Source organism: Aythya ferina (assembly GCF_964211825.1).
Source record: "Aythya ferina genome assembly, chromosome: 4".
Lineage (NCBI taxonomy): Eukaryota > Metazoa > Chordata > Aves > Anseriformes > Anatidae > Aythya > Aythya ferina.
The window spans coordinates 41,183,786-41,201,655 of record NC_140300.1 but is presented as its reverse complement, the minus strand read 5'-3'; the positions used below and the strand labels follow the sequence as shown (position 1 = coordinate 41,201,655).

The 17,870-nt window shown below is 37.9% G+C and overlaps 1 protein-coding gene across 13 annotated transcripts in view; it reads left to right on the top strand.

The window, feature by feature from the left end:
- The window catches only part of INPP4B (inositol polyphosphate-4-phosphatase type II B), a 303,375-nt gene that overhangs the window by 175,548 nt on the left and 109,957 nt on the right, over positions 1-17,870 (top strand). For 11 of the 13 annotated variants that reach the window (XM_084516572.1, XM_084516571.1, XM_084516570.1 and 8 more), the window contains 5 exons: positions 3,055-3,105; positions 6,414-6,493; positions 14,391-14,502; positions 14,817-14,927; positions 16,964-17,036. In XM_084516572.1, coding sequence (XP_084372698.1) covers positions 3,055-3,105; positions 6,414-6,493; positions 14,391-14,502; positions 14,817-14,927; positions 16,964-17,036 — 427 coding nt within the window. The remainder of the gene's footprint in view (positions 1-3,054; positions 3,106-6,413; positions 6,494-14,390; positions 14,503-14,816; positions 14,928-16,963; positions 17,037-17,870) is intronic. The other 2 variants (XM_084516577.1, XM_084516575.1) reach the window with 1 other exon arrangement.

Genomic DNA, 17,870 nt, shown 5'->3' with positions numbered 1-17,870 from the left:
GGCGTGCTGATGATTTCATCATGCAAAAGATGCCTTGCAGCATAGGTCTGTATTAACTGTTTGCTGAGAGTTAACTAGGTGCTGCAATACATGAGTTTTCCTTCTCACTTCAATGCAATGTGCAGTAGAAACTGATAGTGCTAGAGTATGTGCAGCCCAAGTCTCAATAAAGAACAAATTAGTAGTAGCAGAAGAGCATCTATTTTCAGTGTTGCTAGGACTCAAATACTAGTTGTCTCTAATTTATAAAGACCATTTTGTCACTTCTAATCTCTCACATACCCTTGCAGTTGACAGATCCTTTTCTCTGTGGAGAAAATAAGTTGATTGAAATAGGTTAGAAAAATGAATAGTTCTCATTCTGTATACCATGTCAACAAGGCAAATAAACTTCTTCCTCCTCTTATTTTTCACTGTATTCTGTGAAAACATATTAAGATTATTTAGATTTATATGGATAGATATCACAGCTTTTTCATATTTACTTTGACTCTGAAATGTGGGATTTTGCCTTCAGGGATTAGTTATTTATCTTATGAGTAGCTGTGGAATTGAGCAGACCTAGAGAAGGTGAGGTTGCTATAACTGTATTTCAGAAGTGTGACTTTCATTTTTCTGTGTTTCAGTTTTGGGGCATATGTGATCTTAGAGCTTTATGGGAGAAAATGGAATAGCAAGAGCAGTCTTTTTTTCCTCCCAGTGTAACTTCAGTGCAGTCAGTTCTCCATTTGTGCGTGTAGTAATTTGCAGACTAATGTTGTCAGCAGCTGAAGCTGTGAGCTGTGCTGAGTCTGGCCCTGTACCCAAGCTGTAAAATCCTTCTGGAATTGGAGCTGCAACGGACCATTATGTAGATATAGCCTGTATCATTTCCATAGAGGCATGGTGCAAGACAGTACAGCTCCGGTATGGCTGGCAATTATGTCGAGTCAATAAGCCTTGGTGGGGCTGATCTGATTCTTTGTAGCGTGTCCCAAAGCACTCCTAATGTACAGATCTTCTGTCTGCTGGCCTGTTCCAGCTCCCACTTGGATGTTGCAGAGGTGGCGTGTTTGTTGAGATACACTTTTACAGGGAGAGTTCCTAAGTAATACATGATTTCTGAACTGTGGTTTTCAATTTGTTTGAAGGCAGTTTTGATCATATGCCCAAGCTGTAAGTAAATAAGTTTAAAACAAACAAACAAACAAACAAAAAAAAAAAAAAACACACAAAAGTTTGTGATCAAATATCTGATTGCTGGTTTTCACTCATACACCTAGTTATGCACCTGCATAAGCTGTTAAATCTTGGTAACCTCAGTTGTCCCTGAGGAGGCATCTCCCAATGCTTATTTTGTGCCATGTGTTGGCAAATGAAGTACACCTACACTTCTCTAGGAAGAGCGTGAGATGCAGCCTACACAGAGAAGCGGGAAGATACTCAGTTGCAGAGAAGTTGGGAGGAAAAGCAGATGACTCTTAGAGACTTAGGTCTTATATTTTCTACTAACCTCATTCTTTCTTGTGAAGTGTGCCCAGAGGTAGTGCGTAGTCTTACTGCTGCACAAACAAATGCTTCTGACTCCATGCTCTGCAAAGCAGAGTCATCATCTAACCTTGCCTGGGAAAAGTGTCCAACTGCATGCAGGTATGCTGGCCCTTCTGCTTGACCCTTCCAGATGGACAAAGAGCTGAAGTTGTCCCTTGGTATAGAGCAAATCATACCAGCTTTCTATAGAGTTGTGGTCATTGTCTTGGAAGAATTCAGTGCTTGCCTTCTGTGCAAAAGGGGCTATGGGGGAAAGAAGGGTGCTGGTGGTCACTGCCAGGTGACAAAACGGTAAAATCATCTGCATGTGTGTTCTTATACCACTGCCAGAGTTGTACTGAGGGAGTGAAATTGTGAATGCTTTCTTGGAAAGCTCTGATTTGAAGGAGTTAAAGTCAGTTTTTCTGTGACTGCTTTCAGTAGCCTCTTACCATGTGCTTAGCCTCACGTGGAAAATATCTGGGTGTTGTGAGATGGCTGGTCATGTAATGGTGCTGTCAGAATAGGGCATTTGAGCAGCCTGCTACAGTAGGTACGGGGAACTCATTGAAAGCCAGAGGGGATTAGATGCGGTAAACCTGGTGTAACTGAGAGAAGGATCTAGTATTATTTCTCAGCAAAACTCATGTGGCTTGTGAACGCGGCCTTCGATCACAAACTGAAATGCAGAGGCTTTAATTAAGGGCAGATGCAAAAGTTTCACAAAGGATAATGATTCGGTCTTTTGAATGCTTGGCAGTATGTGTGGATGTGACACTGCTGTGAATGACCAAAAGAAGTGTTCTTTAGGTAAAGCTGCTTTATATGATGAAAAAGGACAGGTAATTAAAGCTGAATTTAGCATTTATGCCTAGAGAAATTTGACACTTAGATATGTCTTTAAGAACACTAGAAACTATAAGATACAGTTTTTTTAAAAAAATGAATATGTGAAATGAGCATCCACTTCAGCACACTAGTGTTTTTCCCGGTGTTATAAGCTGTGATATATACACCAGTTATGCTGTTTTACAAAGTAAATCACTTGTATAAATACTCGTAAATGATATGAATTTGACTTAGGTTACAAGTTGTATTTCTTGCTTGATTTTTGATCTCTTCATACATCTCTTGTCTCCCAAGGTAAGATTAGACCATGTTACTCCGGGGAAGTTCAGTCTTTCCCGTTTCTGAATATACGCAGCGTTCAAAGCTTTGTGTTTTGCTCAGGAAAACCTAAAACACATAATGAAAAAACAGAAGTTGTAATAGAATAATGGATGTCTGAGATTAAAGTCAAAAAAAGGGAAGTTCAAAATGATAAATGGATAATGAAGAGAGACTGTACTCTTTCTCCAAAGAAACCAGAAAATGTTGTGGTTAAATTAATAAAATGTTATTCAATTATACATGCATACATATTTGCCTTTATAATCAGCTCTTAAATATAGAAAAATATAAGGGAAAAATATATGGGCACTTCTCTCATTATAGGAAAGTGACAACAAAATTAATGATTGGCTTGCCTTTTTTCTCTCCTTTCAGGTCCGCACCAGTGTCCTACCTGATCACAAGGAGCCCAGAGCAGATGTTGGAGTAAGCAATTTTTTTCATTGATGAATTTTTTTCACCTCATCAGCAGACATATTCACCAAACAAGAGATAAGACATTCTGCCTAAACAGGAGCTGGCAAGCTAGTTTTTGTTTGTTGGTTTGTTTGTTTTTTAATAGCACAAGTTGGGTTAAAAAGAGTCAAGGCAGGAGTTAACAGGCTTGGGGATTGCTGTCACCCCATTCATTTATTTATTGAAAACCATTTTCAGCTGAAATTTACCTGAGGCAAACACAACTATCTAGACTTCTTGCTACTGTCATGCAAGTAGCAAGATCTGGATTGAGAGCATGGAGTTACATTATTTCAATGAGGCTTTCTCGTTTTCATGTGCAGAGTATAAGTAGTTCTGCTGTAGGAGTTGCCTTTGGGTTCAGATGAAGAAATGGCACTGATGGTAGATAGTGAGTTCAATTTTCTATGTGTGTCTGGGCTGGTTTTGGCAAAGGTATTGGGATATCTTTTCTGTATCTTAGGGTAGAGCCTCCCAAGTAATATGGAGGCTGCATGGGACAGCAAAACATTAGTCCTGTTACAGCTGAATAAAAGACTAAACAAGATCTGGGATTTGGAAAATATTAATCTAAGGTTCTGACTTGCCTGCATTACCAGGGCTTCCTTGGCATAGTTTCCAGCATTTCAGCTAGTGTTTGAAAAATCTGTAACCTGTCAGTGTTCAATCTTAATGAAATAATCAATGTCTTCCATCTTTTCCTACACCTATTATAGGGACTTTTCTCTTTGGCTAGGCAAGATTATTCACCAAACTAGTCAAGGCTCATATCCTCACATTTATAATCCTAAGTACTCTACTAGCAAAATTACAGAGGAACATTGCTCTGTAATTAGCATTACAGCAGCCATTCTATTTTAAGTCTAATTTTAAAGCCTTTCCAAGTTACACATGCGAAGTTTGATTGGTTTGTAGACTGCCAGTTCAGGCCCTAGGGTATACCATCTATCTCTAAATCAGTTCAGAGAAAGTAATATCCAGCATCATTTGAAATTAGAACCCTTAAACATAAGCATGGCTGTCTGCATTTAGGTCATGGGATCATTCTCAATAGTATTTAATTTTGCAAATAATTCCTAATTGCATTGTCAGGTTAAGAAAGTTTTATTCTAAATGAGCATAAGAATATGAAACAAGTGAGTTAGTGGAATTTTTTAAGCTCATAAAATTATTCACTTTTAATTTTAAGCCCCTGAAGAACTACATGCGACACTCAGAGATGGTTAGTGGGTACAGTGACCAAAGCTTCCAGATCATAGATAAGAGCTGTGTCATCACCTCTTAGCCCTGATCATGTGGGGACTCCTACTTTGGGTTCTGAAATGGATGTATAGTTCTATTTTACTGCAGAGAGAAGCCCCAAGCCTGTATCAGTTTCGTTCTAAATATCCCTCTCTCTCTTTCCAAATGATAACGTTGTGGCTGCGAGCACTCAGCTGCTTTGAAATATCCAATAAAGGCTGCTATGTAGTTGTGCTGCAGAATATATTCTCTTTGGAATAAGAAGGATGTTCTCTTGTAACGTGAATAACCTGCGCTAACCATGCCCTTGTAGAGTTTGTGTTAAAAAAAAAAATAAATAAAAAAGCTGTCATGTTGACTGATCTAAAGGAAGATGTTTGTGTGTTCACTCTAGCAAGTGTGCATCTCAGCGTGAGTCACACCTAGACAAGTACATGCTTCACTTTGGCAGTGAAAACTAACCATCATCTTTGCTTGTATGACTGTTGTTTTTCTCTGGGTATTTCATACAGGCTTTTTTGCTTCCTTACTTCCTGTTCAGTACTTCCCAAATCTGCTGCTTTCCCAGGCTTCCCTAGACTCTCAGCTTGCATCTTTTTTTCTTCTGCTGCCTAAGTGCCAACCAAAACACAGGAAATCAATTATCTATTTTTAAGCCTGCATTTTTGTTAGGAATGAGCCATAGCGGATAACTTAGCTTACCCAGTTGAAGACCAGTGTTGTGGCTTACCTAAATTGAGGATTATGATTTGAACTGTACATTTTATATACACAAAAACCTATCTTGCTGTAGACATTTATTGCCCGTATGCAAGTATACAATATCCAACTGGCCTTCCTGAAAGAAAGCAGCTGCAGGTTTGTTTGTTTTCTTTTGTTTTACCAAAAGATGTTGTTTCTTAGTAGCTACAAATTCTGTTCTCTTTTTCTCCAAAGGTAGCAGTTGTTTTTTGCATGCATCATGTTGATTTCACATGAACGCAACTTCATTCTGCTTGAATTTGGATACCTAAGACTATATATAATTTACCATGGAATTTTATTTTGATTGCAATTCCAACAGTAGAGTAAAATCAGCATAACATAATAAACACAAACTTTGTTTCTTAATATTCTCTTGCAAAAATTCAGTATAACCTTATGATCTTAATATTATTTGCTGTGAATAGATTATAATTAGTTGTATATTCAAAAAAAATTATGCCTAGAAGGTGGCTGTGGACAGTTTTTCCCATTTTTCCCAAGGCAAGATGAATACTGTTGGACAAACAGACCAAATGAGACTTTAGCAATATGCAGTGAAGTATGAGCAGAGGATGAAAAGTAATAAAGGAAAAGATGAGTGTTTTCCTCCTTGCACTGTATTCCTGATGGTGTGTGAAGGTGATTTTGATGCAAGGAATAGATATAGTGTAGTAGCTTAACTTATCTTTAGAAATTCTAATTGCATTAGCACATTTCTCTATACTCATATTGCAATGAATAGGTTCACCCTAGAATGGAAACAAATGCTGCTATAAACTACAGCAATACAACATTTCTGTTGATAACCTTGCCCTGAACTCTGTGTAAAAGTAGCTTCATAGCCAAATACATCTGCACTTGGAACATATAGATGCTAGTGCCTTGGGAAAAAAACATAGCAAGAACAACATTGGTAAAACACTGAAAATTTATCATTCCTTGTAATGTAGAAATTTGAAATACAGGAATAAAGAAAGAAGATGCAAAATGCAAATGCTGATACTGAATGAAAACTTTACTGGAGCTGTACGCTTTGCAGCCTATTATTTTTAAGGTTGTCAGACAGGTCTTAACAAAAGAGAGAGGTTCCTTCCCATAAAACCAGTATTGAACAACTTGATGATGATAGCATTACAGATGCATACCACATTTCTACCAGATAATGTGTCAAACTAGTATGTTGGAATGTAGTATTTTTTCTAGGTAGCAAGTAAGATTTCAAGGCGCATGGCCAAAAAAATAACAAAACTTCAAAAATCAATTAATCTTGTCTTTTCTGCTTTGTTTTGTAGCGAAGCTTCCTGGGCTGTGCAACTTTTAGAGTAGGAGACTTGGTGAAGTCAAAGGAGCAACAGCTGACCCTTACCCTCAGGTAAGCGTTTTTATCTGTAGTAAACCATTTCAGGTTAATAATCCCATGGCATCTGTTGATTCCTGCTTGACTGTGTTTGAAACTCCATATTACCTTAGGTATATTAGATATCAACTTGAAGTGCTTCTGTTTATGCCATGCACAAAGTCAAAATGAAATACCAATTATTTAAGCTGGAGTTTGCCGCGTGTCAGATTAGAGAAGGTTAGTAACTCTGTGGTATAACCTATGGAAGAATTGCAGGGAACTTGAGGTAGTGGGTTTGTTTCCAAGTCTCTTATTAGAAAGGAGTGTAAGGTTCTCAGTTTCATTTAGTGTTTGTCTTAAAGAATTAATATTGTGCACTTGGCTGGTTTGGCTGTGAAGCGTACTTAAAGACAGTGGACATAATGAGTTAAGACGTCTCTCGTGAAATCAGTGCTGTCTCCTAACCTCATCATTACATGCAGCCCAACTCAGATGTCAGTGGGGTTCAATGTACAACTCTGTTCAGTGACACAGGGCACAGATCTGTAGGAGAGTCAGGTACAGTGTTTGAAATCTAGTTTTGTGCTGAACAGGTATTTATTAAAGCTCTGCACTGAAGAGTTCAGTTTTCACCTCTGATACTGATTTATGGCTGTAAGATAAATCAAGATATAAATCAAAACCCTTTTAAGGCTAGAGGACACATTTTAGATTGTGATTTTTCTTAATAAATTCATTGGACTGTGTAAAATGCAGAGATGGTGTTGAGCTGATTTTTGCAAACCTGCTGGAGGTTTATTTGGGATTACTAAGTATGGCAGAGCTAAAACTTGCAGAGCTAGTGCCCAAACTATGTTTCTACATGAGCAAAATATTCAGAGTGAGAAGTTCTGACAAGGAAAACTGCAACATGTGCTAGAAGATGATCTGGCATCTTTTGGTGTATGTTCTGCCTGGGATAATGCACATGGGTACTGTTTAGAAAAAAGAAAGGTTCATCCTGCATGCATGAGTTGAACATCAAGCAAGCCTTGATTTGGCTGGGAGTCTAAATTATGACCTGTTCAGTGATGATGATGTACTTCCATTATCTCAAGGACACTACATTTTTTTGAAGGGAAACCTGTTGAAATATTTTGGTTTTATTACCATAGCAGCCTTCAAACTGTAATAGCAGTTTTTCTACTATAACAGTAGTAATCACATACATGTATATAGTTTAGAGGCAAAGTTAACAAAAAGCCTTTATTTTAGTTTGACCCAAACACAGAAACTGCCATGATTACCAATAGGATAACTTTGTTTTCTAAAGTAGAAAACAGGATCAGATAAAATGTCAATTTACTACTCTCTATGGAAATGTTTGGGTACATAAATCCAAGCTCATTTGTAAGAGTGTATTCTTACAGAATTTCAAATTCTCGGTTTTGGGGGGACAAATTTTCCTTGCCTCTGTAGTTGGTATATCGAAACCTTGATCTGAAAGAATGCCTTGGACAGGAGCCATAATAAGTGACTATGCAGTCAAATGTAAAGTCAAAAGAATGTAAAATTTCAGGAAGCTGAGAGCATTGTATAGCCTACCCACCTAATATGCAAACCAAAAGTTCAGATAACTAATGAACAATAAATGACAGCTTGCCAGCCTAGTTTCAATTGAACCTCTGAGCCTTTTCAGGTTTGCTTTTAATTAATATTTTGTCTTGTTTGTCCACTTTGTGCAGCTAATACTAAAAGACAAATGTTATAACAACTCTAATTTTGTGGATATATTATGTGATAGTCTTTAGTTGGTTTAATTTATTTATGTTAAAAAAAAATATTCCTAACCTTTTAAATGTTGGATTGTTTCCTGGTTATGACAATTCAACAGCACAAAAGATGCAAATCATCTGCCTCTCTTTGATGGCATTTTATCCAGAGCAGTTTAGTAATCAGAACTTGTTTTTCTCCCATTGTTCTCTTGTATTCGTATCCGTTAGCAGGATGGGAGATATACAGAGGGCCTTGTCAGGGAATGCAATTTTATTTAATTTTTGTTGATATACTTTGGATGGGAGTTTGCCAGGAGTGCCTGTGATTTAGCATTGCTACTTTGTTAGATCTGATATATAGATTTGAGAATCTGGAAATAACTGTGTCCTGTAGATATTGGTCTAATTAGAGAAGCTGGTTATATTTTGACTATTTTTATTCCTTTTTAGTGTCATACTCATTTATTGTGTCTTGCATTTGACTTTCTGCGGTACAATGTTAACAATATAGAAGTGTTTTTAAAGGAATATTCTTGTATTTTGGCAATTATTTTGTGGAGGCTTTTCGTGGAGGGCTGGCAGAGATCTATAATTCTATATAAGAAATCATAGAATCATATAGGATATATTTATATACACGATGTGTGTTATATATATATTTATTTCTATATATAACATAATTGTGTGGTGGTGCGTGTGGTGTAGGTTGTTTTGTGCTGTTGGGGTGGGGTGTATGGCCTTTTGTATAGGGCTAGTGATTAGTACATCCATTAGCTGCTTCCCACGTGGTGGTAGTTTGTCCTGTTTCCAGGAAGGTCAATTTTAGCTCAGGTGATTTGGGTATGATTTCCAGTAAATTAATATGTAAGAAGCAGCAAGCTTGGCAAAAGATGATAGTGCTCTTTTATGTTCTGTGAAATTAAGGTCCATCTGTCTGAGATGTTCCTCGTAGTAGGCAGTGTGAAAGGAGAAGTAGGCCACTTCACTGTGAAATTGGGGTAATTCTTTCCGTTCCTGTAAGCAGAGCCTTATAACAATGATTTCAACTCTACAAAGCCAAGAACTGGGATGGGGTGCATCAGTTACACAAATTATCTGAGCAAATGTGGCCACGGATGTCTGTCAGTCCTGTATTCTCTGGCCTTTCCTTACATACATGACTGATTGTACCTTTTTGGAGGTTCTTTTTTGTCTATGCCATGGTAGCTTTCGAAAGTTCCAAACCTTTCAGTGGTGTGCAAGTTGAAATCATTAAAACAAGGGGCAGCGTAGTCTTGTTCTCCATACCCCCACCGGCCACTTTTCTCACTTGTCTCCTGAAAGGATCGGCATCCAGGCTTCTGGGTTTTCTGTTGAATTAATGAAAGTATTGATCCAGCAGATGTGTAGAAGTATCTTGTGCTTTGTTGTTCGTTCAGAACTCTTTTTTGGTTGCAATTGTGTTTGTCAGGCAATCAAAATGTTTGTTTATTCTGTGTTGCTTTGACCTCTTGGACAATGTCTATTTGTCTTTCAGTCTGCTTTATTTTAGCTGTTGTATTTTCATTAATCTTGGGCAGGACTAAACCCGTTTCCTTTGAATAAAGGAGATAAGCTGTCTGTTTCTTGAAAAGTTGGGCAAAATAATCCTGACACACCATTTAAAAGAGAAAAACAAAGTACTCCAAGCTTTTTCCTCCTCCTCCTCATAACACTGCCCCTCAAACACCCTGTAGTTCAGTGGGCCAGCAGACATGTAACTACACTTGAAGAGGAGTTACATTCACCATGTAGGATTAACGAAGTAAGGTTTGAAAGCAGCGCTGTTATTTTTGCAGTGGTTTAAATATATATAACTTCCTTGGGAAATAATTACTATAGAATATTATATATTTAGCTGCTTTTCTCTATTAAAATTCAGTATGAGTCTGTCTGCAACTACCTGGTCTCCTTTGTCACGTCATCCACCCCAGGAAGCAGACTCGACTTTTATAAGCCAGGCAAATCTCCCAGAGAGTTGAGAGAAAACTTGTTTTGACATGAAGCTTAATCAACATTTCACTGAAATCATGAAAATGGAGAGCTGATTGAATATCACAAAACTTTATTTATCTGAGAGTTTTACAAAATGTTATTTACCAGTGGACATGTTTAAATCAATATTGGTTGAGATAGGCTTTACTGTGGTTTTGCAGAATAAACAAAAGCAACAACATTTCTATACAAGAACAGTAATTTTATGCTTACGTATTTCAAAATATATTGCATCTGTGGAGAAAATGGATTTTATGGCGGTATGTATGTTAGTTTGAGCTAATTTCATTTGTTGTGTATTATGCACTGGAGAATGGGGCTGCCTGATAGCCTGAAAATCATGCCGTTTGCTTTTCAGGCAGTCAGTCACTTTGTCATCTATAATTAACACTGTTATGCAAATACACAGTCTGCTTCTCTTTTTCTTTGTGTTCTTAAGCCATTTTTTGGGAAGAAAGGTATAGCCATGGGAACCAATTAGCAAGCCTAAATTTACATGCTCAATACACAGTAATGAGACTCAATGAGTACCGCATTGGAGGAGAACGACTGCTGTTCTCAGTCCATCTAACTCACCTGCTTTTCCACTGCTAGCTTGTTAGTTTATTCCTCTCTGGATGCCCACATCAACCTTTTATCATCAGTAAGGTGGGCATGCATTTTTGTTGCTTGGGATGGTACTGGGTAGCTCTTTCTCTTGTATTTGAGGGAGCTGGTATTAATCTGGAGGTCCTTAAGGACTTGAGATGGTAAGCAAATCCATACATATGATAAACTTTAATATTGAAAGTGTTAGTAAGCAATTGTAGCTTTAAACCTGAGCTGATTTCAGGACAACTTCACAAATGTCTGGATTTGACTAAGTGAGCTGAATAGCAGTTGTTGCATTTAGCTCTGATGAAAGTATTTATTTCATCAGAGAAATCCAAAAGAAAAGTATTTCTTTAAGTTCAAAACCTGCAGTTTCACCTGTAACCACTTCCTCAAGGTTCGTGAGATGGGACTTCAGTGTAGATGGGTGTAGATTGTCACAGGACTGCAGCTGTGGCAGGTGAAGTGAGCACTGGGGGATGCAGGCAGGTTGGATTGAATGGTTACTGATAGACTGAAACATTGCCAGCTTTGCTGCTGAAGCCTGCATCCTCTGGTGTTGCATTCCAAGTCTGATTTAGAAATCACTATTCTACCACCCTGTCTCCATTTTTGATAATATTCCAAATGCAGATGCTCTGTGGACAAACATGGGGCAGTTGTCCCAAGCTGCGTTAAAAGAAATTAAAATCATTGCAAATTTTCCAGTTCCAGAAGCCAACTAGAGTTACAGCCAAATATGGGCTTCTTGACATTGACAGGTATTTATTCTTACTGTTCTGTTCCCCATCCCCATGGTGTGTGTTAGTAAAGTTGCGATGCAGATTTGTCAAGGTGCCATCCTCGTTGTGCAATACTAAACTCCTGTGGGTCTGTACTGAATCTTGTCTTGCGACTATAAGCGTTTTGCTGCAGGGACAGTCTTCACTGCAGCGTGTCAGTGCAGAGTGCACTTCTCAGCTTTATTGTACAATAGCAAATAAGCTTTTTCTAACCTAATACGTTAGGAAGTATCCTAAAGCCAGTTAATTATTTTCCTGATGCTCTGTTTGACAGTGTGTGTGCCTTCTCCTGTCTGTCCAAGCAAATGGCACGAAATATGTATATCTGATGTGTAATACTGTTTGTTTTAGTGCAAAGTAAAATTATACAGTTTCCTATTTTAGTTCAGTGTGGTCAGTGGGCTTCTTATTTTTCCCACTGCATCAATTCTGTTTCTCACTTTCAATTTTCTTTTAAGCAAATTTTTAACCTCATGATGTTGTTTGTAAGTTTTACACGTGTGACATGTCTGTTGTTTGAAGACTCATGCACTAGTGGTATTTTAAATTCAGTGTGTGACACAGCTAATGATGGCTTGTCCCTGGACATTTATAGAGCTTTTTGTTGACTTGTGTGCCTCTAGCATCAAAAAGAAACTTTGTGAATTTGTTTTTAATTGTGATTTTGTATTTCCATGTGGAAAGTTGACAGAAATGAAGGAAGGAGTACAATTAAAATGCAACAGTCCTACTGTTCAGTTTTATTCTTTTCCATTGTCTGCTCCTGTAGTTGCTGCATGTTTTAGATTGTAATATTACACAGAACATGAGTGATTTTGGGAAGAAAATAATTGAAAAAATGGATATAAAGTGAAATTACATCCATTGTATTTCTTTCAACACGTATGGAGAAAGCTTCCCCTTGTGTGCTGCTTGTGCAGGCAAGCAATGCAGTGCTCACTGCCATGCAGGGGGCATGCTTCTAGTAGCAGCAAGGAGGGGATATTGAGTTTTCTAAAGAAAATGAGATGACTGAGAAAGTGTGACTAGAATTTCCATTTTTATTTTATTTAACTCAACTTAGCTCATTGGCTTTTATCAGTTTATTTGCAAATTGAATACCTTTTTTGCTCAATATTCACTTATACTCTTAATTTACACTGGTGTAACTTTGCATCAGGTCTGTTTTATCTAGGTCAGTGCCAGACTTGTAGGTCTCTTTGGCCATAGAAATCAAGATTCCTAAAAAATGGAAGGGCAAAATTTTACTTCTGATGGTCAAGTGAATGCAAACTTTTTCCTTTCAGGAAACAGTCAAGTGCTGTTGTATATTTAAGGCAGCTTGGCAATGAGATCATCCACTTGACACTTTGATCAGGACACATTAAGCTGCTGAAAAATTGTCAGTCCTGTAGTCAAGCATTTGCTATGATTTTTAAAAGTATGTATGATATGCCAATATCTCTTGTATTCTTTTTTTCCTTAGAAATGCTGTAGTCCATTTGCTGAGGTAGCCCAGTTTGCATGGTAGTTGTGACCTAGGAAGGAAAAAAATGAAGTGAAACCTCTATGTAGTAATTCAGGGGAACATTCTGAATTCAGAAGACACTTAAATTGCATTTTATATACTTCAGGATTAATATGTACCTTTGCTTATAAACACCCTTTGGACATTGAACCTTTCTTCATTATTTTTCTTCTGTATACTTTGTTAATTAACATAGGCTTCTTCTTGAGTTGCAGGGCTATCCGGAATTGGTTCATTTTGCATTCTTTCATTTTATTGTCACTAATGAATTTAGCTTACAGCAAATGAAACAGTGACACATGTAAAATATGGAGAATTATGTGTAATTTTCAAGCTTTTATGTAAGAACATATTCAAGCTGTGTACATGTACTTGCAAGATGAGTATATTTCACCGAGTCACACACTGAAGTATAATGGCTTCTAACAAAATATAAATGTTGAAATTTGAAGCTTGGAGTAGCTATGCTTGGAGATTTTAATGTAGAAAAAGCAAAGTTTGAGTTGGCATCAAAATGTGTCCATGCCTGGAAAGACCAACGTATGTGCTTAACTTTAATCAGCCTGAAGAACTGGCTTACTCTGACCTAATTTAGACCTTATTACAGCACACAAAAATAAAGTTGATGTAAAACTGTGGGAGCCCAGCCCAGAGACAGGGCTCTGCCACCTGGAGCGGTGTTAGGAGCACGTGCTGCAGGACAGCCCGTGCATAACAGCTGGGCAAAGCTGAGGGGCAGCAGGTGTCAGCTCATGTGCCCCGTGCTATGCCAGAAGCAGGGCTGCAGCCTGTAGGTTTCACCATTTTGCTGGGTGAAGCGTGGAGAACAACAGTCAGGGGATTTTTCTTTCCTTTACTGACATGACGCAAGGATTGTTTTCTGAAGGTCAGTAAGGGTATCTGTGTTGAAGTAGGGTTTATTTTCCTGCAGTGAGAGCTGTCCCAAGAATGTGGCAGTTACTGATGGAAATACACGTCTAACATAATTCTTTCTGAAAGTTTTTTTCTTGTTTGCCAGCTTCCTAGTACCTCTTCTGAGCATTTTCTGCCACCATTTTGAAGTTTCCAATTCTCTGTTTTATGATGAAAACTTCCCTTGTTTTAAGCCATGTGCAGTAAACATAATAAACCTTATTTTTAGTGTTTGCTTTATGGATGTAAATAATGAGTTAAGTACGGAACAGTAGCTATACAGAACAAAGAGGGAACTACATGTTTACTGAAAATATTTTTATCGAAGAAATGAGATGCTGCAGATGACCTAATGTCAGATTTCTTTCCAGAACTTCTGATGGTGGGAAGACAGTTGGTACCATTGAAGTCAACCTTGTGAAGATGGGAGAGTTCGAAGATGGGGAAATGGACCACATCACAACAGATGCACAGGATCAAAAGGTAGCCACTCAGTTCGTTGCGCAGAATTAATTAGAACGATTAGAGGTACCAGATGATGAAATTACTTATACCACATTGGGTTAAGTGGTTATTCGAAAATTTCTGGAATGAAGTCCTATGTACACTTCATCTCTATGAAGTAAAAATCCTTTTTCATGAAATGTGGAGAGTAATATTCTGTTATCAGTTTCCTAATCACTCCCCTTTTTTAGAAAAAGAGTTGATTTTGACCTCAATTGACCCTATTTAATCACTCCTGATCAACAATTGTCCGTAGAGACGCCATAAATCTGATTTCTTTTTCCCTTGGACAGTTCCTCTGTTTTCTGCCCTTGAAGTCCTGTTCATGTGGATTTCTAAGTGCAACCTGTGCCCACAATACTGAAAACCTGGAAAGAATGACAGACAGGCGAGCCAAAGAAGAGGTGAATCCCCTTGCAAAGGGGCAGGTTCAGCTGCATTTTATGGGAGCACGTAGTGGTGGAGAAAATCAAGAGGGGTGGAGGGTGGCAGCAATGGCACTTCAGAGTGCTAGAACAGGGTAGTGTTGAATAGGGGGTGTATGCAGGTATTTTGAGCTGGGGGACTCGTGGCGAGGAGTAAGAGGAGGGACAAAAGGTGTTAGGGAAAAAATGGTGTCCACTTGGCAGGTCTTGCAGCCAGAAGTGGTGGAGATGCAAGACGGGGATGATATATGGGATTTGGAGATATGTGGGAATGGATTTGGGAGGAATGGGGGATCCAAAGGAGGGGTGGAAAAGATGGATGACAAGAGGCTTGGGCTGGGGAAAGATTCAGAAATGACCACTCTGAATAACGTTATTGGGGTTTGAATGGTTTGTGATTAATAAGGTCTTTTTCTGAGGCCCCAGTATGATGACAACTGAAATATAGCTGCTGCCACTTGATAGCTGTCTCTGGAGTTTCATTTTCACTGACAGAATTTTTGCAACACTAATACTATGATGTACTTCAGATGCTTCCCTTATTCTGCTCTTGATGGAGGAGAAAAAAATGAACTAAGTTCAGATAATGCTGCAGGAGATGCAAAATTAAATACTCCTTATTTTTTTCTTTTTTGAGGTAACAAAAAATATTATGTTATAAATAATGTATATTTGAAGAGAAAGGCATTGTTCTGAATATCTTTCCTGCTTAGCCAAAACAGTCTGCTTTTGGGCCAAACTCTGAGGATGTATCCATCCTCATCAAAGGGTCCCAAAGCCTTTTTAAACCCATGGACTAGGGGGACCAATTCCAAAGCAGCCAAAAAAAACACTGAAATCTTTCTGGTTTTGTACTGTACAACCTCTGTAAGATATGCAAGACTAACTTTTTCTAGCCTTCTCTTTCATTTTTTTTTTCTATTTCAAAATGTGGAATGTGACTTCACACAATAATTTCAGATATTATGAATGGTCTGTGTCTGTTCTGGGGTAGCCAGAAGGCTTTTAATAACACCTTTCTAATGCTTTTAATAGCACCTTTCTAAGGGGTTCTAATACTTGCATGAAAGAGTAACCTTGTGACAGCTGTATTTCTCGTAGTCTTTAAAGGATTCAATTTTTAGGAATTAGTTGTCATGGTGTTGCACCATGGAGCCCTAGTTTGTATGTTCGTAGTGAGGATGCAATCTGTGAGTTTATTCCCAAGAAGTAATTGCGAGAAGGTAGAGTTGCAAAGAGATAAGTTCTGCATTACGTTTGTGAACTCATTAGATACCCTATGCCCTAGGGATTGCTCAGGGAGGAGTAAGCTGATAAGTCAATTCTACTTGAGATGTCAGCTGGTAGGGAGCACGTCATGTCTTCTCTTTGCTTCAAGCTCTGCAGCGGAACATCTAAAAAGAATTCTGCTACCTGATTTTCCTATCACCTTCATAAGCTTCTTTTTTCTTACTGGGGGAGGAACACAAAATATTCATCTTAGTACATTTAGCATGTCTTCATACCAGTTGATTTCTCCAAAAACTTTAACTACTTCTACTTTATACACTAACCTAATCAAAGGAATCTTCTTCTAATTCACTTATATAACAGAGGACTTTAATTGTAAACCAAAACCACATTTTAAAGTTTTCTTCTGGTTCCTGCTTCTCCCTTGTTTAAAAATTCATGGAGTGCTTCCTGGCACTGTGCATGTGAAAAATGTCGTGTTGAAAGAAATCCCTCTGAAACCACAGAAGAAGTAAAAAATTATTTTAGCCTCTGCCATTGTTCTGGTAGGAAACCTTTTTGTTCTATTACGTAATAGCTGGTAATATTTTCTCACTTTCTCTGCAGTAGTTCTGATGCTGGTGCAATATATTGGAACACAAATGTAAAAATAAAAATGTAAATGGCAATTACTGGCAGGGCTGGGAAATTATCAGTGTTGTTTTTTAGTCTGCCATTTATGAACTGCTTTAAATTTGCTTGTTATGCCATAATGTGTTATGTATGTGGTTGTGTTTCACTTGTAGTGTGCATTGGTTCGTGAGTGTACAGCCCCTGAAGGCCTAAGTGGCAAAGACAACTTGCCTTCTTTAAATGCAGGTAAGTATTCTAACTTCCAATAGAGATGGCTGTTGGAATGCTCTATCAGGTCCTGAAGAAGTTGCAAAAATTTGTAGCAGAGCTCTTAAAAAGCTCTTCAAATCATGTAGAGATTCTTAATTTTAATTTTTTATAGTTTTTTGACAGTATCATTTTGTTAAGAAATGTGAAGACAACTTTTTTTTTTTTCAGTATGTCAATTATGCTTTCTGAAATGCTACTGTGACTTCAGTGGGCATGGAATTAACCTCATAAGTTAATGTCATGTCATTGCTTGATGTCCTGTTAAAATAATTATGTGCCATTTGCAATTGAATACCCAGGAGAATTAATCTTTCTCATAGCTGATGCCATGGTAATTTCAGTTGGATCTGAAAGCTGTCTGTCCTAAAACTAAGGAAGTTGTTGGCAAGTCATTCTCAATTCTAAGTCAGCTCTGGCTTGAGTGTACAGTGCTGAACTAGAACAATTTCTCTTTCAATATACTGAGAAATATTACATGCTGATATGCTGCACTGTAAAAGTTTTATTAGCCCGAGTTTATGGATCTCCATTGCTCTACAGTAAGAATGTCACAGATAAGTTATATGGGTCATCAGAAACCACTGCGCTGTCAAGTATTCGGTGTGTTTGCTGCATGCAGTTGAAGAGAAATGTTACTGAAGTTTTAAAACCTTTTAAAACCTTTATTGAAACTTTTTCATATTACTTCATTGGCAGGACTGGAGACTTAGTAGTCAAGATTTGCAGTCTGAAGGAAGCGCTAGAAACCTACAGAATTAATTTTCTTATGCATGTGTAAAAGCTGTATCTTCCTGTGATTTGTTGAGAATA